At 36.1% G+C, this 20,801-nt stretch overlaps 2 protein-coding genes and 1 long non-coding RNA gene across 6 annotated transcripts; all 3 read right to left on the reverse strand.

Moving 5' to 3' along the window:
- Window positions 1–125: 125 nt before the first annotated feature.
- LOC106369342 (cullin-associated NEDD8-dissociated protein 1-like) lies at window positions 126–7,619 on the reverse strand. Of its 2 annotated transcripts, XM_013809493.3 has the most exons (29): window positions 7,479–7,619; window positions 7,253–7,295; window positions 7,017–7,174; window positions 6,721–6,928; window positions 6,318–6,483; window positions 5,976–6,105; window positions 5,663–5,777; window positions 5,311–5,468; window positions 5,100–5,223; window positions 4,871–4,921; window positions 4,718–4,800; window positions 4,538–4,622; window positions 4,364–4,465; window positions 4,176–4,274; window positions 3,874–3,984; window positions 3,652–3,735; window positions 3,306–3,446; window positions 3,136–3,228; window positions 2,885–3,006; window positions 2,629–2,791; window positions 2,302–2,541; window positions 1,942–2,190; window positions 1,687–1,863; window positions 1,436–1,582; window positions 1,235–1,351; window positions 984–1,152; window positions 826–903; window positions 587–725; window positions 126–490 (listed from the first exon to the last, which is right to left on the reverse strand). In XM_013809493.3, the coding sequence occupies exons 2-29, from the start codon at window positions 7,286–7,288 to the stop codon at window positions 394–396; spliced, it is 3,642 nt and encodes a 1,213-aa protein (XP_013664947.2). In that variant the 5' UTR covers window positions 7,289–7,295; window positions 7,479–7,619; the 3' UTR covers window positions 126–393. The 2 variants fall into 2 exon arrangements, with proteins under 2 accessions (XP_013664947.2, XP_022543677.2); XM_022687956.2 differs by lacking the exon at window positions 7,479–7,619 and having other exon boundaries at window positions 7,253–7,324.
- Window positions 7,620–8,912: 1,293 nt separating this feature from the next.
- Window positions 8,913–10,163, reverse strand: LOC106365442. The gene is made up of 2 exons (XR_001273495.3): window positions 9,455–10,163; window positions 8,913–9,208 (listed from the first exon to the last, which is right to left on the reverse strand). It is a non-coding gene; the product is annotated as an uncharacterized LOC106365442 (long non-coding RNA).
- A 5,334-nt stretch (window positions 10,164–15,497) lies between these two features.
- LOC106369343 (protein STICHEL-like) lies at window positions 15,498–20,344 on the reverse strand. Of its 3 annotated transcripts, none has more exons than XM_013809494.3 (7): window positions 20,145–20,344; window positions 17,903–20,029; window positions 17,596–17,815; window positions 16,811–17,368; window positions 16,119–16,734; window positions 15,945–16,035; window positions 15,498–15,857 (listed from the first exon to the last, which is right to left on the reverse strand). In XM_013809494.3, exons 2-7 carry the CDS (start codon window positions 19,946–19,948, stop codon window positions 15,747–15,749), a joined length of 3,642 nt encoding a protein of 1,213 aa, XP_013664948.2. In that variant the 5' UTR covers window positions 19,949–20,029; window positions 20,145–20,344; the 3' UTR covers window positions 15,498–15,746. The 3 variants fall into 3 exon arrangements, with proteins under 3 accessions (XP_013664948.2, XP_013664949.2, XP_013664950.2); XM_013809495.3 differs by having other exon boundaries at window positions 20,129–20,306; XM_013809496.3 differs by having other exon boundaries at window positions 15,558–15,851.
- Between the last annotated feature and the right edge of the window lie 457 nt (window positions 20,345–20,801).

A 20,801-nucleotide genomic window follows, 5' to 3' on the forward strand; every position in this document is an offset into this window, starting at 1 on the left:
TTAGTCTGTGACATATATAACATGTACCGTTTCGCATAGTTTCACACTGAGCTTATGAGTTCACTTGCACATCATCTCATTCTTTACTAGTTATTGAAAAATCAAACAATAGAAGACTAAAATCATTCACCGTCGCAAAAATGCAATACTTGCAAAGCATATCAATAACTCAAACAAAGGTTTAATAAAAAAACCTTTTACTATTGCAAAAGTAAAAACAAAAAAGATTTCTTTTTAAATGACAGTTTGAACAATATAATCATTGTTCGCGATAAAGAAAAAAACTATGTTCTCATTTTTTCCATGTACCCTCTTGAAGTAATTGTCTCATCTCAGGCAGAGGAATTCATCATCGACCACCTTTTTTATGTAGTAACACAACATACAAACTCTTTACTCGTTGCGGATTGTCTGGTACTTTCCCCACAATCGTTCAGACCTCTTCATGTCAGCCATTAAGCTCTTGAACTTGTGGCTATAATCCACTCCACTGTTTGACATTTCACATTTAATTCAAAGAAAAGAATGATCAGATCAGTTTCGTACTTAACGCAAAAGAGAAAAATCATAATCTTAAAGAAGATACCTGATCCGATCCAAAGATGAGATAGCACGAAGAGCACTTCTGATCATGTCTTCATTACGGTCATGCTCTTGCTTCACTGCATCTTGCTTTGGCTTGAAATTTATTGTTTTTTGCAGGGGTTCCACAAGCGAATCCAGTACTTGAGAGAAACATCATGACAAAATGAAGACACATTTAAACAAATCTCTATTTTTCTTTTCCAATTTAGAAACAATGATTTTGGAAGCTATTTAACATACCAGCTAGCACGGCTGAGGGGCATTTATCCGCTAGGAGTGAGAGTATGAGATGACACAGCATCTTCAGATCGTAATGATCTGCATAAACAGATATTTATGTTATAAAGAAATTACACCATAGGTTAATTATCATATGAAAGAGATATAGACAAACCCACCTTCTAGTCCGGATTTGAGGAAAGGAATAATGAAAGAAGACGGATTCAGTTGATCAAGACAGCTATCGAGTAGAGTAAATACACATTCAAAAGCTGCTTTCCTCAATTCAAGCCCATCATCAACAACGTGCTTGAATGGCCCTAGATCAACCGTTCTTATTAATTCTTTCTGCAAAACAAAACTTCCGAGTTATTATGATATATGACAACAATTGTGTTATACATCACTAAGACCCTTTAACATAAATTACCTTAATAACGGTTTGATCATAAAGAAGCGGTAACAATTCAGGGAGGAGTCCTTTAATAAGGTTTGGTTTATAGTGAGCAAATGTACTCAGTGCTGACACAGCTGCACGCCTCACATGCTGCATAAACCATAGAACCGGAGAAAATTTTATGATTAGTCACAGCAAAATCATTTTGTTATCATCGAACGTTAATTGACTTACCCTGTCACCATCTTTAATTAGCATGAGGAAAGAAGAAATCTCAGGGAAGATGATTTCATCTAATTTCTCAGGCCGTTCCACTACAGAATATTTCACAGCGGTAACAACAGTCGCACGAGTAAAAGCGGCTTGGCTAGTCGTCCTTACCTATAAAGTTCAGAATGCAACACAAATATTGTCCATCGTTAAATCATGACGGAAAATGAGTAAATGCAGATAGTTAGATTGATCTGTATCACTTCTCTAGCTACCTTAAGTGCAGGGACCAGTTTCTCAGGTTCTATCAACGCCATTTTTCCCAAGCATTCAGCAACAACATTCCTTACACCCTCTTCCTCGCTTTCACAGTGGTTAAACAGTAACGCAAGTATTTTCTCAACACTAGAATTCTGGAAGTCCGCTTTATCAACAGACTGCCTCACGATCACCTGAAAAAACGGGGTAACAATATATCAAATCCAGTAAACCATGTAATTTGACACTATACTTAGTTCAGTAAAACTCACCTCCTTGAGTGAATGAAGAAGAATATATTGTTTTTTCTGTTGATTATCAATCTGGTTCAAGATAAAAGGTAAATAATTGGGTAGATTGCCAACAGCAATGTTTCCAAGAGCATATGAAGCCGCAGACTTTATTTCTTCAAAGGGAGATTGGAAAGACTCAATGACTATCGTTTCAATGCCAGCATGTGCGCTTAGATCTTTCCTTCTCCCAATCTCACCAAGAGACAACAGGGCAAGGTGCTGTTTTGCCTGCACGAGAAAATCCACCACCACAAAAATTAGCTGTAGATCTATAAAGGAAAATAAGCTCGACTTTAATCCCTAATAGTTCGCACACTAATACAAAATCAGAAAGCTTACTGTGTTTGTGCCGCTGTCATCTTTAAGTATTTCCATTAGCATTTTAACCGTAGAAGAACAATTCTTATCACCTGCCGCGAGACAAAGAACCGCGACACACTGTGCAATTGAATATAATGCTTGCTTTGGGACACCTCCAGACTGAGGAGAAGGTTTAGCGCAGGAAAGTAATGAGTCCAGCAAGGTGTAGAAACTCGTATTTGCATGATAAACCAAAGCTTCAAAGAATCCTTGCAAAGCCTGTGTCAAGCGTTCAAGAAATCATTTCCGTTTTGTATTTTGATCTCAGGCAAAGTATAAAAAAATTCAAACAAAACGACGAGTTACCAAAAGTGCTTGACCCTGGAGCAATGGGCTTTTAACTAATGTTAGTGCCTGCGGAAGAACTTTGTTGCGAACCGCCAAACTGATATTTTCACTACAACTCTTTCCAGTCATCAGAGTGCAGCAGAGTTCAAGCGCAAGAGCTGTCATGTGGAGATCCGAAACACTGGAAAGACAGATGAAGTCATCTTTCTAATAAAACAACCAACCCAGAAAGTAAAAAAGTAAAGAACGTTAGGAAAATTCTGGACAAACAGACCTTATCAGAGACGAAAGCTCCACAACAATAACTTCATAAGCATCTGAGACAATCTTATCTCCATACGCTGTTACCAAGGTATTCATGGTGATCAGTGTTGCTTGCCTTAGCACCCGATTAGCCTGTTATACAACAACATTAATACAAATTGCCTAAGTACCAGATATTGTATTCAGGGATATTTTCCACTGATCATGAACAGTAGAAGGAAATTGATAACAATTAGATATTGTTGCAAAAAAGCCATATACCTTTCTCAAGAATCCAGTTAGTTCAGCAATCAAATTGACCAAAACACATGACAGATCAATGTGCAGCGGAGAAGTGGCAATGACAGCAAATGCCTGCATTGGTTAACAGGATCACAGACATGAGCTAAAAAGTTCGGAAATAAAAACGTCAACAGAAGAACGAGAACAACCTTTACTGCTGTGAGGCGAGTGATTTCGTTTCCCATTCGGTCAACAAGCACAGGAAGGCATGAAGGTAATTCTTTTCTGAGTTCATCGCCAAAAGTTGAAATAACGAGACCCATGCAGGTAATAGCACACTCCTTGACCTCCTGTTGAAGCGAAGTGAGAGTTTAAGAAACATAAATAGTACAATACAAACACATCAATCTGCTTCAGTTATCCAAATTCTGTAATTACTCATAAAGACAAACTAAAAAATTTTACAGAGAAAAATATTCAGATCTAAAGCCTCCAAAACGCAGGGATATTAAAAACTATTAATAATAAATAAAAAGGGGGATTCATGCCACAAACCTGGTCCTGGTCTTGATTTGTCAAGCGAGACATTATGGCATTGTAGATTGGATGAACAAATGGTTTAAAATCAAAACCAATACTCTGAACCACAGAAAAGAAAATTTCAGATGCAAGGATCTGTGGGTTGTGTATGGTTTGAATAATAAGTATCTAGAGAACAGACTGACTCGGCAAGTTAATAAAAAATGTCTCAATGAAGTGAGAATGTGAGATACCCACCTGAGTACTTGGACGGACTACTCTAACAAGTTCCCCACAAACCCTTAATGCCTCAGCGGTCACCTTGTAATAGCGTTCTCCAACAGCAGCTAAAACAGGACTGGAGAGAGCCTAGATTAACATAGGAGTTGGAAGAGTCAGTCAAATCAACCCGCATCGGTTGTTTATGTTCATCTTTTGGGTCAAAGGTTGTTGATGTTCATTTTTTTGAAGACTAAGGGTTTTGAAGTATTGGGACTCAACAACAATCCCTGAACATTTTGATAATATTTCAATGGACTAAACCATAAAACGTTTCCAACCTTAATGTAAGGATGAAAAACAGGAGGCGCATGCGATGCCAAGACTAACTTTGTGAAGACAAGAGCTTCGATTTTCAAGTTTGATGTAGAAGATTTATCCTGGAGGGAAAAAAACAGGAAACATGAGCAAATGAACAAAAAACAACACTGAAAGTACATAAATAAATATACTGAACATCCCGACTAACGTTTAGTGCTCTTTCAATTCCAGGAACTAGCGAACCAATATGATCAGCAAGGCAGTCAGGCAAGACGACCACAAGCTCTCTCAAAACAGAGAATGCTCCAACCTGCAGATAGTTACGGAGTTACTAAAACATTAAATAGGAACCAAACCAAACGGAGAGTTCATACTTCCGTACCTTTGTCTTAACAGACTTCTCACGCAGTTGCCTATTAATGGATTTCACAATCTTTGAGACTTCTTGCTTCAGTAGCCATTTAGGACTGCTTTAAACAAAGTTATATATTTAGTCAGCATGGATTCATTAGTAACGTGACAGACATCCATACTGATGGAGTGAAAGGGGCAGAAGATTTGCCTTGATTCATCTGTGTCAGTTTGACCTTTTGTCACATTTCCTGTTTGTCGTAACAGATCAATGAATGTGTTGAAAACATCCATCTGTAACACAGTACCTCGGATCAGTAACCATATAGCAATGCAGGATAACTAATTTATTTATTTTACATACCTTCACATTTTCCTCCCTTTCCTTAAATCTATCAATTAGTTTCGGGCATGCCTGCACAAGAATAAATTTATTACTTAATTTCTCAACAGTGAAGACTACAGTAGAATTTCATTCCTAACATGATTAAACACAATAATAATGTCAGACTATCAACGGAAGTAAAAGATGATTTTTCTTGTAAAAAAAAATGTATAATCCTCTTGGTCATAACTAAGAAAAAGATGTATACCTCTTGATATACTTTAGAGATCATCTCAGAACGAGACACTATTAATCCCGCCAAGCATTTCGCTGCAGCTCTCCTAACTTTCCAGCTGGCATCCTCATCATCCGTGTACTCATTTGCACTCTCGCTGTGAGGGAAAAAGACATATATCACTGAGACAATGGTGCACTGTAAGGGGATAGGACTCGGATCCAATGTTTATATCAGAACTTACTCATCGTCTTCGTCTTCAGGAGTCTCATCATCAGTATCTTCATCCATGTTGTCCGTAAAATTCGGGTCATAACATATATATTCCAAAGTGAGATTTAAAATTTCATCACAATATGGTGAGATGTCTCTTGGACATCGTAGCAAGAAACTTTCAAGTGCCTGCAGTTGAATTTCAGAACGGGCATATTATCACCAATCATACCACTTAATTGAAGCTTGATAAATATTTAAATCCCAATTTCATACGACAGAATAAGAGAAAAGAGGCTACAAGCACGCCTACGTAATTATCCATTGGATAAGAAAACAAAGATTACGTCTAGTGACAAAGTAGAATAGGAATCTCAGTTGACCTGTAAGCTATATTCCCGGAGCTCCTCATCATTTTCTGAAGCGCTGGTGCAGTAATCGATCAATACTGGAACAGTGTTACCAAGATGAGTCCCAAATCGGTATCCGACAGCACGGCTAAAAACAAAAAAAACGTATTAAATAACATTACACAAATGGCAAGCCTAATAATAGATATGTATGGTAAACCATGCATCCCACTCAATAAATAGGTACAAAACCACAACTAACAGAAACATATGATAAAACTGCAGTATTACATTGGTAAGAAGTTAAAGACAAACACCACAACCAAGAACGATAGAAAGGACGTACCTTATTGCTCCAATCATTTGTATATTGGTGCGTGTAATCTCCGATTTAGCATTCTTGTTACTTAGGTTTTTCACAACTTTAACTGTCGCCTTTGCGAGCAAATCATCAGACAGACTCGACGCAAGAGATGCTGGACCGAAAAAAACTAAAACTTTAATGAGAAATCAGATATCCAACATTGAGTTAGGAGTTCTACATAAGACTGGGGAGAACACAAATGGAGCTGAATATATCGTTTGAACCAGCGTTGGTATCACATGAACTGACACCAACAACTGAGGAAAGCTGTCAATTAAGCCTCATGAGCTAGAATCTGGTTTCAAACAAATTTTGTTAACTTACCAATGCATGTAACAGTCTTCTTCCTGACTGTGGCTTGGTTACAGTCCAATTGCAATAACAGTGTATTCAGTAGCTTCTCGTGATCATCTGCCATTAAACTTCCATATTTTTGAACAACATCACACATGATCTCAAGACATTCACACTTAATCCCTTGGCTCATTTCCTTCAGAAGCAAGCCAGCAGAAAGTTAGTCATCTCAAATTCGTAGGGTACGCAAATAATTATAAGCGCGCACTGTTGTCTGGTTTACTAAGAGCTATTCAGAAAGAGCTATTAAACTATAACAGCGCCAACAATACTTTAACCTAAGATCAATTCCACTATAAGTATCAATCCATCTATTGTGTACTTGTGGCATATACAATCGAAAAAAAAAGGAATAGGCCTCCCAGAAACTAACCTGGCCACTTATACCTCCAATCATTAGTGGAGTTAGAGTAACAAGAATAGATGGAGCGAGCGAAGGAGCAACTTGAGCGACAACAGTCCTGAGAGCTATGCTTGCGGTATCACGGTGTTGGTCTTTCCCATGCAGCAGTTTATCACATAAATTGTTGGTCATCTCCACAACACGCTCTTCTCCGACCTTCTTCACCAATGGAGCAAGACTGGAAGCAAAAAGAAACACACCAAGAGTCGGATATGGAAGAGAGAGAGAGAGAGAAAACCAAAAGATGCAGAGAGAAGAAAGCTAACCACTTAACAGCCAATCCAGAAACATCATCGAGCTGTTGCAATATGATGCTGGACAATCTCATCTCCAGGTCCGAGTCGAGTTTAAAGGAGTCTTTATTCAACTCATTGAGCAAGTCAGAGGTCGCCATATATCTATAGTCTTTATCTTTACCCGTCATCTGAACATTGAAACACGAAAAGTGAATCTAATCATCAAAATCAAAAGTGAGCTTAGTTCGAAATAGCTGATGAAAGACCTTTTCAATGATTCCAGAGAGTTGTAAGTTCGCCATCTTCCAACTGCAATCAAACATTGGGACTTAAAAACGCTTTCACAGAAACCATATCAGCAGGAGGAGCGATGCAACTCTCACAAGCTCTCTAACAAACTGTGAAGATCGCAAAGAAGAAGCTCCGTTCTACAAATCCAACTACCTTGTGCGAATACCAAACGAGTTAGTCACACGAGGAGGAAACCCTAACCTGAGAAGAAGAAATCGACGGCGACGGGAACAGAGCAGTGAGAGGTTTCGATCTTACGGTGTGTGAAGTTGCAAAGTAATTAAGGATTGGAGGGCCACAACTGTAATTAAGCGTTTTTTTTTTGTTCTCTCAAAAATATATTTAATACTTTTTGTCCAAACAAATTTTTTTTTTTTTTTACAACAATCCAAACAAATTTTATTTGTTAACTTTTTTTTGGTAGTATTTGATTTTAGGGCTTATTTAGGGAATAACCAAAAAAAAAAGAGAAATTAGATTTTTAGAGAGAGAAAAGAGAGAGATAGGAAGAGAAAAGAGGAGAGAGGGTGGGATTTTAGTTAGATAGTGAATTTTGTTTTTTTTCTTAGCTATTGGGTGCAATTTCTCTTGATTTTATTCCATAAGTCTATTGTTATTTTGAGGTGCCATAACAAAAGAAAAGAAACATGATTGTTGATTACGGAACAAGCAAAAGCCGTTCAATTTCACTTTTTGCACAGATAATCTAATGGTAAACTGAAAGTGAGTGTGATCGAGTCCAATCGTTAGTTCATTTACACACTCGCGTAGCTTTCTACACACACGCGTAGCTTCTAATACGATCGAGATCCAATCATTACGTAAATATTATTACATGAGATACATTTTTATTACAATATTTTGGTACATATATCTTCTAATACCAAACTGGAATGATAATTTAGCTGAAAAGACAAACAAAAGAAAACTCAAATTTCATAAACATTAAGTAGTTTTACAGGAAAACAGAAGGAAGAAAAGCACGCTAAGGAAATTTTTTCCATTTACTCACAAACTTCGCAGTGTTTCCATTTTCCACAATGTAAAGTCCATCATTTTTAGCAACAAATGAGAGTAATCCTTTCTTACATGGAAGATTTGAAAAGCTTGTTATCGCCAAAATACTATATTAATCCAACGGTGAAGATCCTTTATAAATCGAAAATATCAAAGTTTTTGGATTGCCCCCACCAGTATCATAGTTGTGTTTCGCATCAAATTTTAATTCTCCGCTTTCAACCATAGGAGATCCCCAACGATATTTCAGAATTTGACCAGGACCGAGTTTATTTTGAAGTTCCAACTTTTGATTGTGGCATACTAATGGTAGCAATGGTAGCGCTTCACCCAATCCAATACACATAGCAGCAACAGTAACTGACAGAAAAGGTATGATGTTCTTCATTTATCTTTTGAACAAAAGAATATTTTTGAATTAGTATGAATATAAAACATCAAAAAGTGTAGTATTTAAACACAAAAATAGCATCGCAAGCGTACTTTTCGCTTAGCTATAAATAACTTTATGACTTTATCTAAATTTAAGCACAAACATAAACCAATTACTTCTATGGCCAAAAAAAAAGAGTCCGATGTCGAAAAGCAAGGTTGGCCGATAAAATTAAACAATATATATTAGAGAAATTACGTATTTATTTACCAATTAGTTACATGCTTAAAGACAAAATAACCAATCATAATTGGCATTTATCATTTATACATGACAATTTGATCTATAAATAAGAAATTATATTTCATTAAATTTATAAAACATACATTATTTCACATATCATCCAAAAATACACATAAACCAAAACAATTCCTAAGATTGCTAAGTCAAGGAACTTCATCTTCAATCTTCAAAAAAAATCCAAAGATCACCTGCAAGGACAAAGCGGTGCACCATACGAATCTTTATGCTCAGCCATACCCTGTTCCCAGAAACAGCCACTTCATTAGTTAAGAGCTAGAGGTGGAAATGTTCACATGCATAGACTCAATTTCTTGAGCAGATTCCACATCAAGATTTCTAAAATAGCTACTGTATAAATCAAGAAAACAAGGCCAAACATCTTCTGGCAAGTGTTATCTACAAGTAGAAAGAACCAATCTCGATCCAAATCATATATAATCTTTGAACAAAGAAGAGAAAGTTGGAGACTTTAAGGTTAATTTACTGAAGTAACTCCGAAGTAATTCCCTGAGTCAAGCTCTTCTTGTGACTTTGTGAGTTTAGTCAGGTTTATCACGATTCAAGGAGAGAGAGTGTTCAATTGCGGGTGAGTGGAGACGACAGAGCTCGAGATCGAGCAAAGGGGAAACGCAGAGAAGAGACTCAGAGGAGGAAATAGAGTACGAGATGGGACAGGCATAAAAGTTGCAATGGCATGCCCCTCAATTTCTCATCTATTCTTTACAGATGATAGTCTCTTCTTTTATAAATCACAAAATGAGGAGTCCCAAAAAAATATTCAGGATTTTAAAAGAATACGAAGCGGTATCAGATCAACATATAAATTTCAAAAAATCTTCGATTTAGTTCAGTCATAAGATTGAAAAACCCATCAAACATGAATTGAGAAATATTCTAAGGATACAAAATGTAAGTGGAATGTGATCATATTTGGATATCCCTAAAAATCTAGGAGGGTTGCTTGGTTTACTTTTGGTTTATTTAATGAGAAAAGTACGAGAGAAGTGTGTACTTGATGTAAAATTTTACAAAAAAATATTATGTCCAAGAAAATGTTTATGTTTCAATAAGAGAGATGTTAATATTGTAATAAATGTCAGTTATGATTAATTATTTTGTCAATAAACATGTAACTAATTAGTAAATAAATATGTAATTTTCTCTAATATATATTGTTTAATTTTATCGGCCAACCTTGCTTTTCGACATCGGACTCTTTTTTTTTAGCCATAGAAGTAATTGGTTTATGTTTGTGCTTAAATTTAGATAAAGCCATAAAGTTATTTATAGCTAAGCGAAAATACGTTTGCGATGCTATTTTTTGTGTTTAAATACTACACTTTTTGATGTTTTGTATTCATACTAATTCAAAATATTCTTTTGTTCAAAAGAAAAATGAAGAATTTCATACCTTTTGTGTCAGTTACTGTTTGCTGCTATGTATATTGGATTGGGTGAAGCGCTACCGTCAGTATGCAACAGTCGAATGGTAGAAATTCAAAACAAAATCGGTCCTGGTCAGACTCTGATATTTCACTGTTCATATCCTATTATCCGACGCGGAGTTTTAAAATTTAATGAGAAACAACAATATGAAACCCGTGAGGGAAAAGCAAGATCTTGGATATGTGTGATGTATAAACAAGGACCTCAAGGACCTCAAACTGATCGTTATAGTGTTATGTTTAGACGAGATTTTTCAAAACCTCCATGTCAAGGATTACTTTCAGCGATCGCTAAAAACGATGGACTTCACTTAGAGGACAATGGAAAACCTATAAACTTCGTTGGTAAATGGGGAAAACACCCTCTTTAGTTTTTGAAGTGACCATTGGAGATGATCTTAGCTTTTTTTCCTTCTATTTTTCCCGTAAGACTAATTAATGTTTATAAAAGTTGAGTTTTCTTTTGTTTGTATTTTCAGCTAAATCATCATTCTAGTTTGGTATATTATAAGATATATACACCAAAATATTGTAATAAAATATCTTTTGCAAAAAAAAAGTGTTGTAATAAAATATGAGTCTCATGTAATATTTATGTAACGATTGGATCTCGATTGTATTAGAAGCTACGCGTGTGCGTAGAAATCTATGTGCGAGTGCGTACATGAACTAACGATTGGACTCGATCACACTCACTTTCAGTTTACCAATAGATTCTCTGTGCAAAAAGTGAAATTGAATGGCTTTTGCTTGTCCCGTAATCAACAATCCAGTTTCTTTTCTTTTGTTATGGCACCTCAATAACAATAGACTTATGGAAGTACAATCAAATATTACCCAAAAAAATGAACAAAATAATTTTTTTTGGACAAAAAGTATTAAATATGTTTTTTAGAGAACAAAAAAACTATTTGCTACAGAACTAAAGGAAGAATTTTTATTTGAGTAATGTGAAATGTAACCAGAGATTACGGTAGGATTTGACTTCTGAAACTTGTTTGTTATAGCAAATGATTAGGTAATAATCTGCGTGATGTACAGAGTGAGATATTTTATAAAATATATGCTGAATCAATAAGCTTTTCTCTGAAAAATATTATTTTAATAATAACAAAAATATGAAATATATTTTAATGATTTTATCAAACTAAAATTATAAGAACATATTTCACCAATTCAAGTAGGGCTGGGTAAACGGCTCATAATCATGTTTTGATTCTGATTCATTTGGGTTTGGGGTTTTCGGATTCATTAAGCCGCATTCAGATATTATAAAAGTCTGGATCGGATTCAGTTTGGATTTTGTTATTATTGGGATCAAAATCAGTCACGATGAAATCAACGGCTCCGAAAAATTAAGCCTTATTCAAATATGAGCCGGAAATGTCGAAGAAACTACAACGCATAAACCAAGCCTATTAAAATAAGGATACGAGAACAAAACTTTGTAATTTCATCCCGTACAAAGAATGAAAGAGTTTCTGTCCAAACATGAAATGATCAGAAAAATGTTCTTGCAGAAAGTTTTACGAGAAATGACAAGTTTTACGAAATAATCTTCCGTAAAACAAAATTCAAAAAGTTTACGCAGAAAAACCTCTTAGAAAAATCTATGAGATAATCTTCCGCATAGCAACTTTTGGAGAATCCTTGTGGAAAAACTTGCATAAAATAAACGGAGGGAATAATAAGAGAAGAAATGCCTCTTCATGCTTTAATGTCGCACTTCTCCTCAAATGCCCCTCGTCCTTCTTCTCTCTTCCATGTTCCCCCTTCCCCTTCTCCTCAAATACCCCCTCGCCCTTCTCCTCGTCCAATGTCGACATTCTCTCTCTCTCTCCATGGTCAACGATGCCTAACTCCTCCCTCTCCTTGATCAACGATGCCTAACTCCTCCCTCTCCCTGGTCAATGTCGCCATTCTGCCTCTCTCCTTGCTCAATGTCGCCATTCTCTCTCTCTCCTTGTCAATGTTACTCACCTCCTCTCTCTCTCTCTCTCCTTGATTAAAGTCGCCATTCTCTATCTCTCTCATCACTCCAGTGTCACCCTTCTCCTCTCTCATCACTCTAATGTCGCCCTTCATGCTTCCAATAAGGCCCCCATCACGTTCTCTTTGAATCTCATCCGAAATGTCTCTTGTTGGGGGCGAAATTGATAACGACGAAACCAATGTCAAAAAGATCCCGAAAAACCTTTCTAAAAAGATAATGAGAATACGAAAAACTGAAACTTTGCATTCCTAAGATTATTACACGACAAGTCATTCGCAAGGGATCGATCAAACCATCAAACAAACAATTCCCGAGCATCGGAACGACCGAACCAATGCCGTCCGACCATCAGAGAAGTTGGATTAGCCAAGGCCAACTCGCCCAACGGCGATTTGGACCGACCGATCCAACTTGCGGTTGGGCGAGTTGGACGAACTATGTCCAACTCGCCCAACGGCGAGTTGGATCCGTCGTGTCCAGCTTCGCCTTTGCCGAGTTGGATGAATCCAGAAATGTGCAATCTCGTCTCCGGAACTCCCCCGTTTGTCACATAAATCATATTTGTCTACATTCTAAAAAGGCGAAATAGAGTTTGGCATTTCAGCTTTCTGATCGATTTGGGATATACATTTTTTATTGTTCTAACTCTTTATATATGAAGTTTTTTTTCAGTTTTGGTCCAAATCTAATAGGATTCGAATTCTCTTAGGTCGTTTTTATTGTGAGCTTTAGGATATGTAACCAATGGTCCAAATCTAATAGGATTCGAATTCTTTTTTGATGTGTACTCTCTTAGGATATGTAACCAACGATGTCTACATTTTTCAGTTTTGGTCCAAATCTAATAGGATTTGAATCATCTATTATAGACTACAAACTAGATTTTTCACCCATACATTTTCATTTTATAAATATATAACAGATATTATCGCAAAACTTTCAAAGATATAATTTACATTTTAGTGTTATATATTGTGTAAATCTATAATGTTATTAGTTATGTTTCTTATTCGATATTATTAATGTATAATGATTTGTTTTATACATTTTACTTTATTATTAATTGTTATTATATATTAATATATTTTCAAGTTTGGTAAAATAAATTCATAATATGAAATAAACAAATTGAGAATCTCCTTCACTTTTTCTAATTTTTACAGACTGAATACAACACATTTTAAAATTTTATTTAGTTACTATAGAATTGATATTTTCTTAGCATAATTTATATTTCTATGTTATTTATTTTAGTATATTGTGGGATTTTTTATAAGTAAATAGATTATAATAATACTATATTATTAATTATGAAATCAATCGTTGCATTAATTTAAAAATATTTTAAAATTTTATTAAGATTTTGTTAGATATTTCCCAACATATTTTGTTATAAGTAGAAATAAAATTTAAATTTACAGTTAAAGTTTATTTATCAATATCTATATAATTTATAAGATTCTTTAGAAATGTTATATATTAAATATATTAACTTAAATAATCAAATAGATGTAATTGATGAAATAGACCTAATATGATTTTTTATGGTATTTCTTTTAATAAAGAAGATATAGAATAGGGGAAATTACATGTTTATCACTTTCATGGTACCACTTTTCATTTTTACCACTACTAATGAAGCATTTTCAAAAATACATTTTTTATTAAGTGGCAAAAGACTCGTATGCCCTTGTTATTTATATATATAATAAATTATTATTTAAATAAAAAAAATTATAATAAAAATAATAATAATAAAAAAATAAAAATGTAAATTTTTTTTATGTTTTCGAATTATACTTTTTCAAATTAGAACTTTTTTATAAATTTTTTTTTTGAATTCTTTTTTTCGAATTTTTTTTTTCAAATTTCTTTTTGAAAAACGAAAATTATGTTTGAAACTATTTTTTAAAATTTTTAATATATTTTTAAGTATTTATATATTTATTAGAATCATAAATTTCGCATTCCAAAAATCCTATCCCACCCCTCAACTCTAAACACTAAGTCTAGATTAGTTATCCCTAAGGGTATAATTGTATTTTACCCTTCATTAAAGGTGATGGTAAAAGTAGTTAGTGTAAACATGAAAATTGGTACTATGAATGTGGTATTTGTGGCAATTTCCCTAGAATATAATTATAAAATTTGAAAAATAGCATACACTTTTATTTTATTTTGTTTTATAATAAAATCTTATTTAAATTAATGTAATAGTATATTTTATTAATTACGAAATTAATCAATGGTATTAATTTAAATAAAATATTTAAAATTTTTAGAAAGATTTTGTTAAATTTTTTCTCAACATTTTGTTATAACTAAAGATAAAATTTAAATTTACAGTTAAAATTGATTTATTAGTAATATCTTTATATATTTAATAGATTAATGTAAATAATTAAATAAATGTAATTAATGAAATAGATCTAATAAGGCTAGTATGATTTTTTTATGGTAGATAAAAAATGTATTTCTCTTTTAACAGATAAGATATATAGAGAAAAAAAGCAAAATAACATAAGCATATTTTCTGCATTCATGCATTACATACTCCTATAACTTATTTGAAGCGCTCGATATTAAGGAAAGAAACATTTGACTTCGCTAATCATTAGTCGAGTTTGTGGATATCAACGGCCGAAACTTGGAGGACAACAAGGTAAAGTTGGAACGCAAATAGAAGGGAGGACCTGATCCACTGATTTCTTCCCATCAGGTTTGGTTTGGTTGATAAAACCGATGGTTAAGAGTCGGTTTGGAAGTTTGGGTAAGACCAAATGCAAGAAGAACAAAAGTGAACACCGTTGTCATTGTAGAGAGCTTCATGATCTTGGTCATCTTTGTATTTGTTATAGAAAATGCTTAGCCTAGTTTGCTTATTTATATTAGACTATAGAGTAATACCATCTCAGAAAAAAGAACAATTCATTCATCGAAGAAAGAATCGTGACACTTACGTAAGTAACCTAAAATGGTGAAGAGAATCATCTACGAGTATATGCCATTAACAAAAAAACGGCAGCTGTTCATTAACTTAATTTTTCTGTAAGAAAATGCAACACAAACCAAAAAAAAATATTAACCACTGCTCAAGATTGACATTTTATTAAATTTCATAGTAACATTTTTCTAAGTTTTATAAAAAGAACACAAAAAGGAGAGTCTATTAAACTCAATAAGATATGAACTTTACAGTGAATAAAATTAAAACTATCCTTTGACATATCAATCATCAAATAGTATTCAAGGAAAACTATGTTGTAAGTGGAATAACAGATGAGGAAATTAGAGTTTGAGTGAACAATTCTGTTTTCATGACTCTTGAAACTAAAGCTTCATCTTCTAAAGTTACCTTCTGCCTTCCTTGGCTTAGCACATCCATTAAATAGAGAGAATCCTCTCTTTCGAATTCTTCGGGGACGAACAGGAGTTCCCTTACCCTGTTTCTACGAAATCAAATCAGCATAATGAGATAAACAAAACGAATCAATATATTGAAAAGAAGGTTCAGTTTCTGATTAATGACCACATACCTTGTTACTCCTTTGAGTCTTGTGTGTGTTCCAACAAAATAAAATATTACAACCAACTCTTCTTGTTCCTGGTCCTGATTCGTATCCTCCTCTGCACAAACCAAATCCAAAATGTTCATACACAACCAACTTTTTGCAGCCAGCATGGAACAACAAGGATCATGAAAAACTTACAGATTGTCTTTCTTGTGTCCGAAGCTAGAATCATGAAGCAAGCTCGGGGAAAGAGGACAATGCTCTCCTCTTTTACCTGTTAGATTCTCTTGAAGCTCACCGTTCTCACCGATTTTCAAAAGCTTAACTTCATTGTTTAGCTCATCTACCCAATGGTGAGAAGTTAATCCGGAAGAAGATATCGCAGGAGAACCTACGTTAGGCTGGCGACAAGCGTCTTCTTGAGGTAGAATCTGATTCCTTTCAGGTTTTATCCCTATTATAGATCCAGGTGTGTCTTTATCAGCTGTTTGTAGCCACGCGGTCTCTAATCTTTGTTCTCGGATGATGGATTCTATCCTTTGCATTGGGATTTTTGATCTGCTTTCTTCGCTGCTACCAACTCCTACGTCTGATGCAGCGTTAAAACCAGTAATGGCATTCAGATCTCCACCTCTGTTGGTCATTTCTGGTTTCCGAGGGACAACGAGCAACTCGGTTTCAGGCAAGAGAATTATCCTCACCTCTACGCTTCGCCTTAATACCATTTCCATCGAGTTTGTGATACTGCTTAGAAACCTTTCAGCTCTTGATTTGATATCTGTTTCTCCAAAGGCGAGATAAGCAACTAGAATACCTGCAAGTCATATACAACTTTTCAACACAGCAGGAAAGAAAAAGTGAGAGAAGAAAGAAACTTTTTGGTCTTTTACCTTCAACTTCACTGATAGATATAAGTTTCCCATGAGTATAGAGCAGCTGCCTCAGTGTTTTGGAATGGCATCTTTCTATACATTTTCTCCATATATCATTTAGTTTCTCTGAACTTCTTTGGGTAAGCATCATGGTGCTTGCGGTGCTATTGTCATGCGAGGAGATGGAGGCTTCGCTCTCTGGAACTTGGCTAGATGAGGAGGATTTATAGCAGGTGTTATCGATAACCCTGGAGAATGATTTGGCTTCGTGGGTGTGATTTCCGCTCCTCTTTCTAATCGACGCTGGGGATGCTGACTTACTAAAGTGAAGTCCTCCTACTCTCTGTTTGTATGCCATCACTTCCCTTGAAAGGCTTGATGGGTCATCATCAGTCGCTCTAGAGCTTTGCCTTCTACTACTTCCTGTATGTGTGGTTCCAGGAGAAGGCATTGACCCAAGCTGAAGCAAAGTCGCTGTGAACCATGTTGAACGGTCATTTGAAACTCTTAGCTGCTTCTCAGCCTCAGAAAGAAGTTTCAAAGCGTGCTTTAGTCCCTCCATATCCGCTTCAGTCACTACAAAAACGAAGCACAAAATTAATCAATCAGCTAAAAAGTTCAAATCAAACTGAGTGGTCAAAGACACATCGTAGCATTACTCTCACAAAACAATGGCTTATAAGGGTCTGGTTCTGATTGAGGAAAAAATCGAATGTTCTCAACAAGCTAATATATCATAATGCATCAATAAGCTAAAGTTCTAACCACTATGGATTATTTTAAATAGTTTGCTAGTAACTCACAGTTTCGTCCATCAAGGAAGGCGTCGCTGTATTTTTCGTCTACGACCTTGTATGTACCAGCAATGATATCCATGATAAGACTAGCAAGTTGAGACATCAAGACTATTGGGTCAGCTCCAAGGTCCAATAACTCTCTAGCTCGTTTCACTGTCTCTGCCGTATCAGATGACAATGCTAATTCCAAGAGCTCTAGCAATTTTTCATCTGAAACAACACCCACCTACACAAACATCAATGCCATATTAATTACATTAGTAGGTTTACCTTTTCTAATACACAGAAACATAGACAAGTTAGAAAAACTTACTAGCTCGTTTACTAGAGCAGTGGTGATACGTTTTCCCAGCAAACTTAGCTGCTCCAACATAGTTTCAGCATCTCGAAGTGAGCCATCCGCGTTCATAGCAATCAGGTCCAACGCGTGCGATTCCACATCAAGATTTTCGTCAGAAGCAATCTTCTTTAGTCTCACTACTATGTCTGCATCTTTGAGTTTGTCGAAGAGGAACTTCTGGCACCTTGACTGAATGGTCCGAGGAACATTGTCAAGGTCTGTAGTTATAAATATGAAGACAACTTTCTGCAGAGGTTTCTCAAGAAACTTAAGAAAAGACAGCCACGTCTTAGATGGCAGCAAATGACACTCATCTATCACAAAAACCTTGTATGTTGAGGAACTCCGTGGAAGCATAGTCGGTAAGTTTTTTAAAAGGTACCTAACCTTATCAGCTCCCTTCTTATTAGCTCCATCAAGTTCCCAAAAATCTCTACTTTTACCAGACATGAAGTCATTGCATTCTTTACAGTACCCACAAGGCTTCATTTCTTCAGTGGCCACACAATTCAAGGCGGCTGAAAAAATCCTTGCCGTCGATGTCTTCCCAGTCCCCCTCGGACCCTGGAAGAGATAAACAGGAGCGATCCTACTCCTTTTTACAGCGTTCATTAGCGACTGAACCACTATACTCTGCCCAATCAATTCATCAAAGAACATTGGTTTGTATTTTTGGCTGAAGCTTCTGATGTTTTCAGGTGTACTTCCTTCTTCTCCTTCGCCATCTAACACTGCAGCCTCCAAACCATCTTGACTCCTATAACTAGTAGACCATCTCCTCCCGTCTAATCTACTCTGAGCCTCTAAATCAATCTCACCAAAATTGGTGGAAAGCTCGTCGTCACTAAGCCCGGTTCCTATAGAAGACCCCCCTCTACCATCACAGCCGTATGTGAGCAAAGGCAAAACACCTTGAGCACTCCTCGAAGCAATTTTCTGTTTACTAAACCCTCCAGAAGAATGTCGACTATGTCTACGGTACACCGATTGACTCCCACACAAAATGCTACTCCCCGTTCTCCTCAAAGTATCCGAAAACGACGGAGAGCAGCAGCTTCTACATCCACCTCTATGTTTCATAGCCTTCTTGGTCCAATAACATGGAATCCCACAGCCTTGCCTCCCTGGTAAATCCAAGTGATCATCATCCAACTCATCATCACCATCATTAACTGAAGTAGTGGTACCATCCCAAGATCCAACGTTGCTTGGGTTACGAACAGCATACATGTTGTACGAGCTAGTGGACAAAGCCGGCGTGCTGTTATAAGTACACGAGGAATCCTCTTTCCTAGCAGCTCTCAGCAGCTTATTAGAGGAAGAACGTGACCAGTTCTTGTGCTTAAGCTTCAAAAGCAGAGGAGAAGCACCACCATTACCAGTGACCTTCCTCAGATCCTCCGCATTGCTGAGTTCCTCTGTATCGTCTGATAACTCAGCAGTGTCACCTCTCCTTAGAGCTAAAGCTGATCCACCATTTCTAGGTTGATATTTTGATAGAAAATCCAAACGAGACGAGTTTTGTTTCTTGCTCTTCTTCTTCCTCATCTTTGACACGCCTTGTGACGTGTCTCTGCATCTGGATATCATCGAAGCCGATTGGATTCCATACGAATCGCCATCCTTCCTCGCATCACTCACATCGTCATCATCGTTCACACTAGCTTCAGTCCACGAAGATTCTTCTTCTTCTTCTTCATCTCCTTCTCCATCCTCCTTGCTGTTTTTAGCTAAACCGCTTTTCTCGCTGGAGGATCTCTGAGTTTTCCAGTTATACAAGAACACTTTCTTCTCCTTGCCTCGGTTACTACTACTCTCTCCTCGAATCGGGAGCTTACCACTCTGACTCGAGATCCTGCTCGGCGGAGGATCCACAACCGCCGCAGCGAGGGATCTAGAGGAGTTGAGAGGGGATCTCCAGGAGGAAGTGGTGCCGGGATCGCGCAGAACGCGGCCAGCTTTCCTGATTTGAGTGAGCTCTCTCTTGAGATGCAGATCCGAAACTCTCGAACCCGACATTAGCTTCCCTACCTTTTCGCCTTCCCTAGATTCTCGCTTCCGTTGTTTCGCATTCTCGAGCACACACACACAAGCGAGTAGCTACGAGAGGATCACGATGGAAAGAATCAAAACGTTAGATCCAGGAAACAGTACGAATCACTAAAGGAGAAGCAGAAAAAAAAGAGAAAGTTACTATACTATATAGGGAGTGTACTTGTTTTTCGCCGGAACTACGCGCTAGGGCTTATGCATCGTCGGCGGTGGAACAGAGAAAAGAAAAGGATGAATCTCGAGCTCTGAGTTGCCTGCGACTGCGAGAGAGAGAGAGCATGAAAGAAAGAAAGAGAGAGAGAGTGAGAATAATTTAAAATTTCAATGATTTTCCGATTATTTAAATATTGGTTATTTTATTTTTGGGAATAAACAGTGAAATGAAGAAAAAACTGTAACGCCCAAAGGAAAGGCGTGGTTTTTCCACCTTTGCTCCGGTCTCGTCATGTCATGTGTCCTCTCTTTTTTACTTTTTACTTATATATTTTAATCTTTTGTTATAAAATTATAATCAAGAAGATTGTTAGTAATAATTTTGTTTTGTCGATGAAAACTAAGATGAACAGAATTAGAAGGAATTGGGGAATACATATATAAATAGATGAATTCTGAAACAAGTTTGAGTATAGTGTTGTTGAATAATGTACTTACATTTGTTTTCAAGACTAGCATTTTGCTTATACCCTTTTTAACGTCCAAAAACTATTCTATTACCTAAACTATAGGTAGTTTGGAAATCCAGATCAGAATAAACAACCAACAAAAATCAAATATTTATGAAAAGTACAAGTTATTTTAGCTAAACTATCTGTTGTCCAAT

The sequence above is a fragment of the Brassica napus genome, chromosome A6 (genome assembly GCF_020379485.1).
Source record: "Brassica napus cultivar Da-Ae chromosome A6, Da-Ae, whole genome shotgun sequence".
In the NCBI taxonomy this organism is placed as follows: domain Eukaryota; kingdom Viridiplantae; phylum Streptophyta; class Magnoliopsida; order Brassicales; family Brassicaceae; genus Brassica; species Brassica napus.

Coding starts and splice junctions, on each gene's coding strand:
- LOC106369342 (XM_022687956.2), bottom strand. CDS start 7,309: ATGTTTGATTGCAGTTGGAAGATGGCGAACTTACAACTCTCTGGAATC. Junction 6,484..6,720: donor TTGGAGGTATAAGTGGCCAG/GTTAGTTTCTGG, acceptor TTGCTTCTGAAG/GAAATGAGCCAAGGGATTAA. Junction 3,736..3,873: donor TAGTCCGTCCAAGTACTCAG/GTGGGTATCTCA, acceptor TCTGTGGTTCAG/AGTATTGGTTTTGATTTTAA.
- LOC106369343 (XM_013809494.3), bottom strand. CDS start 19,948: ATGTCGGGTTCGAGAGTTTCGGATCTGCATCTCAAGAGAGAGCTCACT. Junction 16,735..16,810: donor ATCTATCAGTGAAGTTGAAG/GTAAAAGACCAA, acceptor TATGACTTGCAG/GTATTCTAGTTGCTTATCTC. Junction 16,036..16,118: donor GGACACAAGAAAGACAATCT/GTAAGTTTTTCA, acceptor TGGTTTGTGCAG/AGGAGGATACGAATCAGGAC.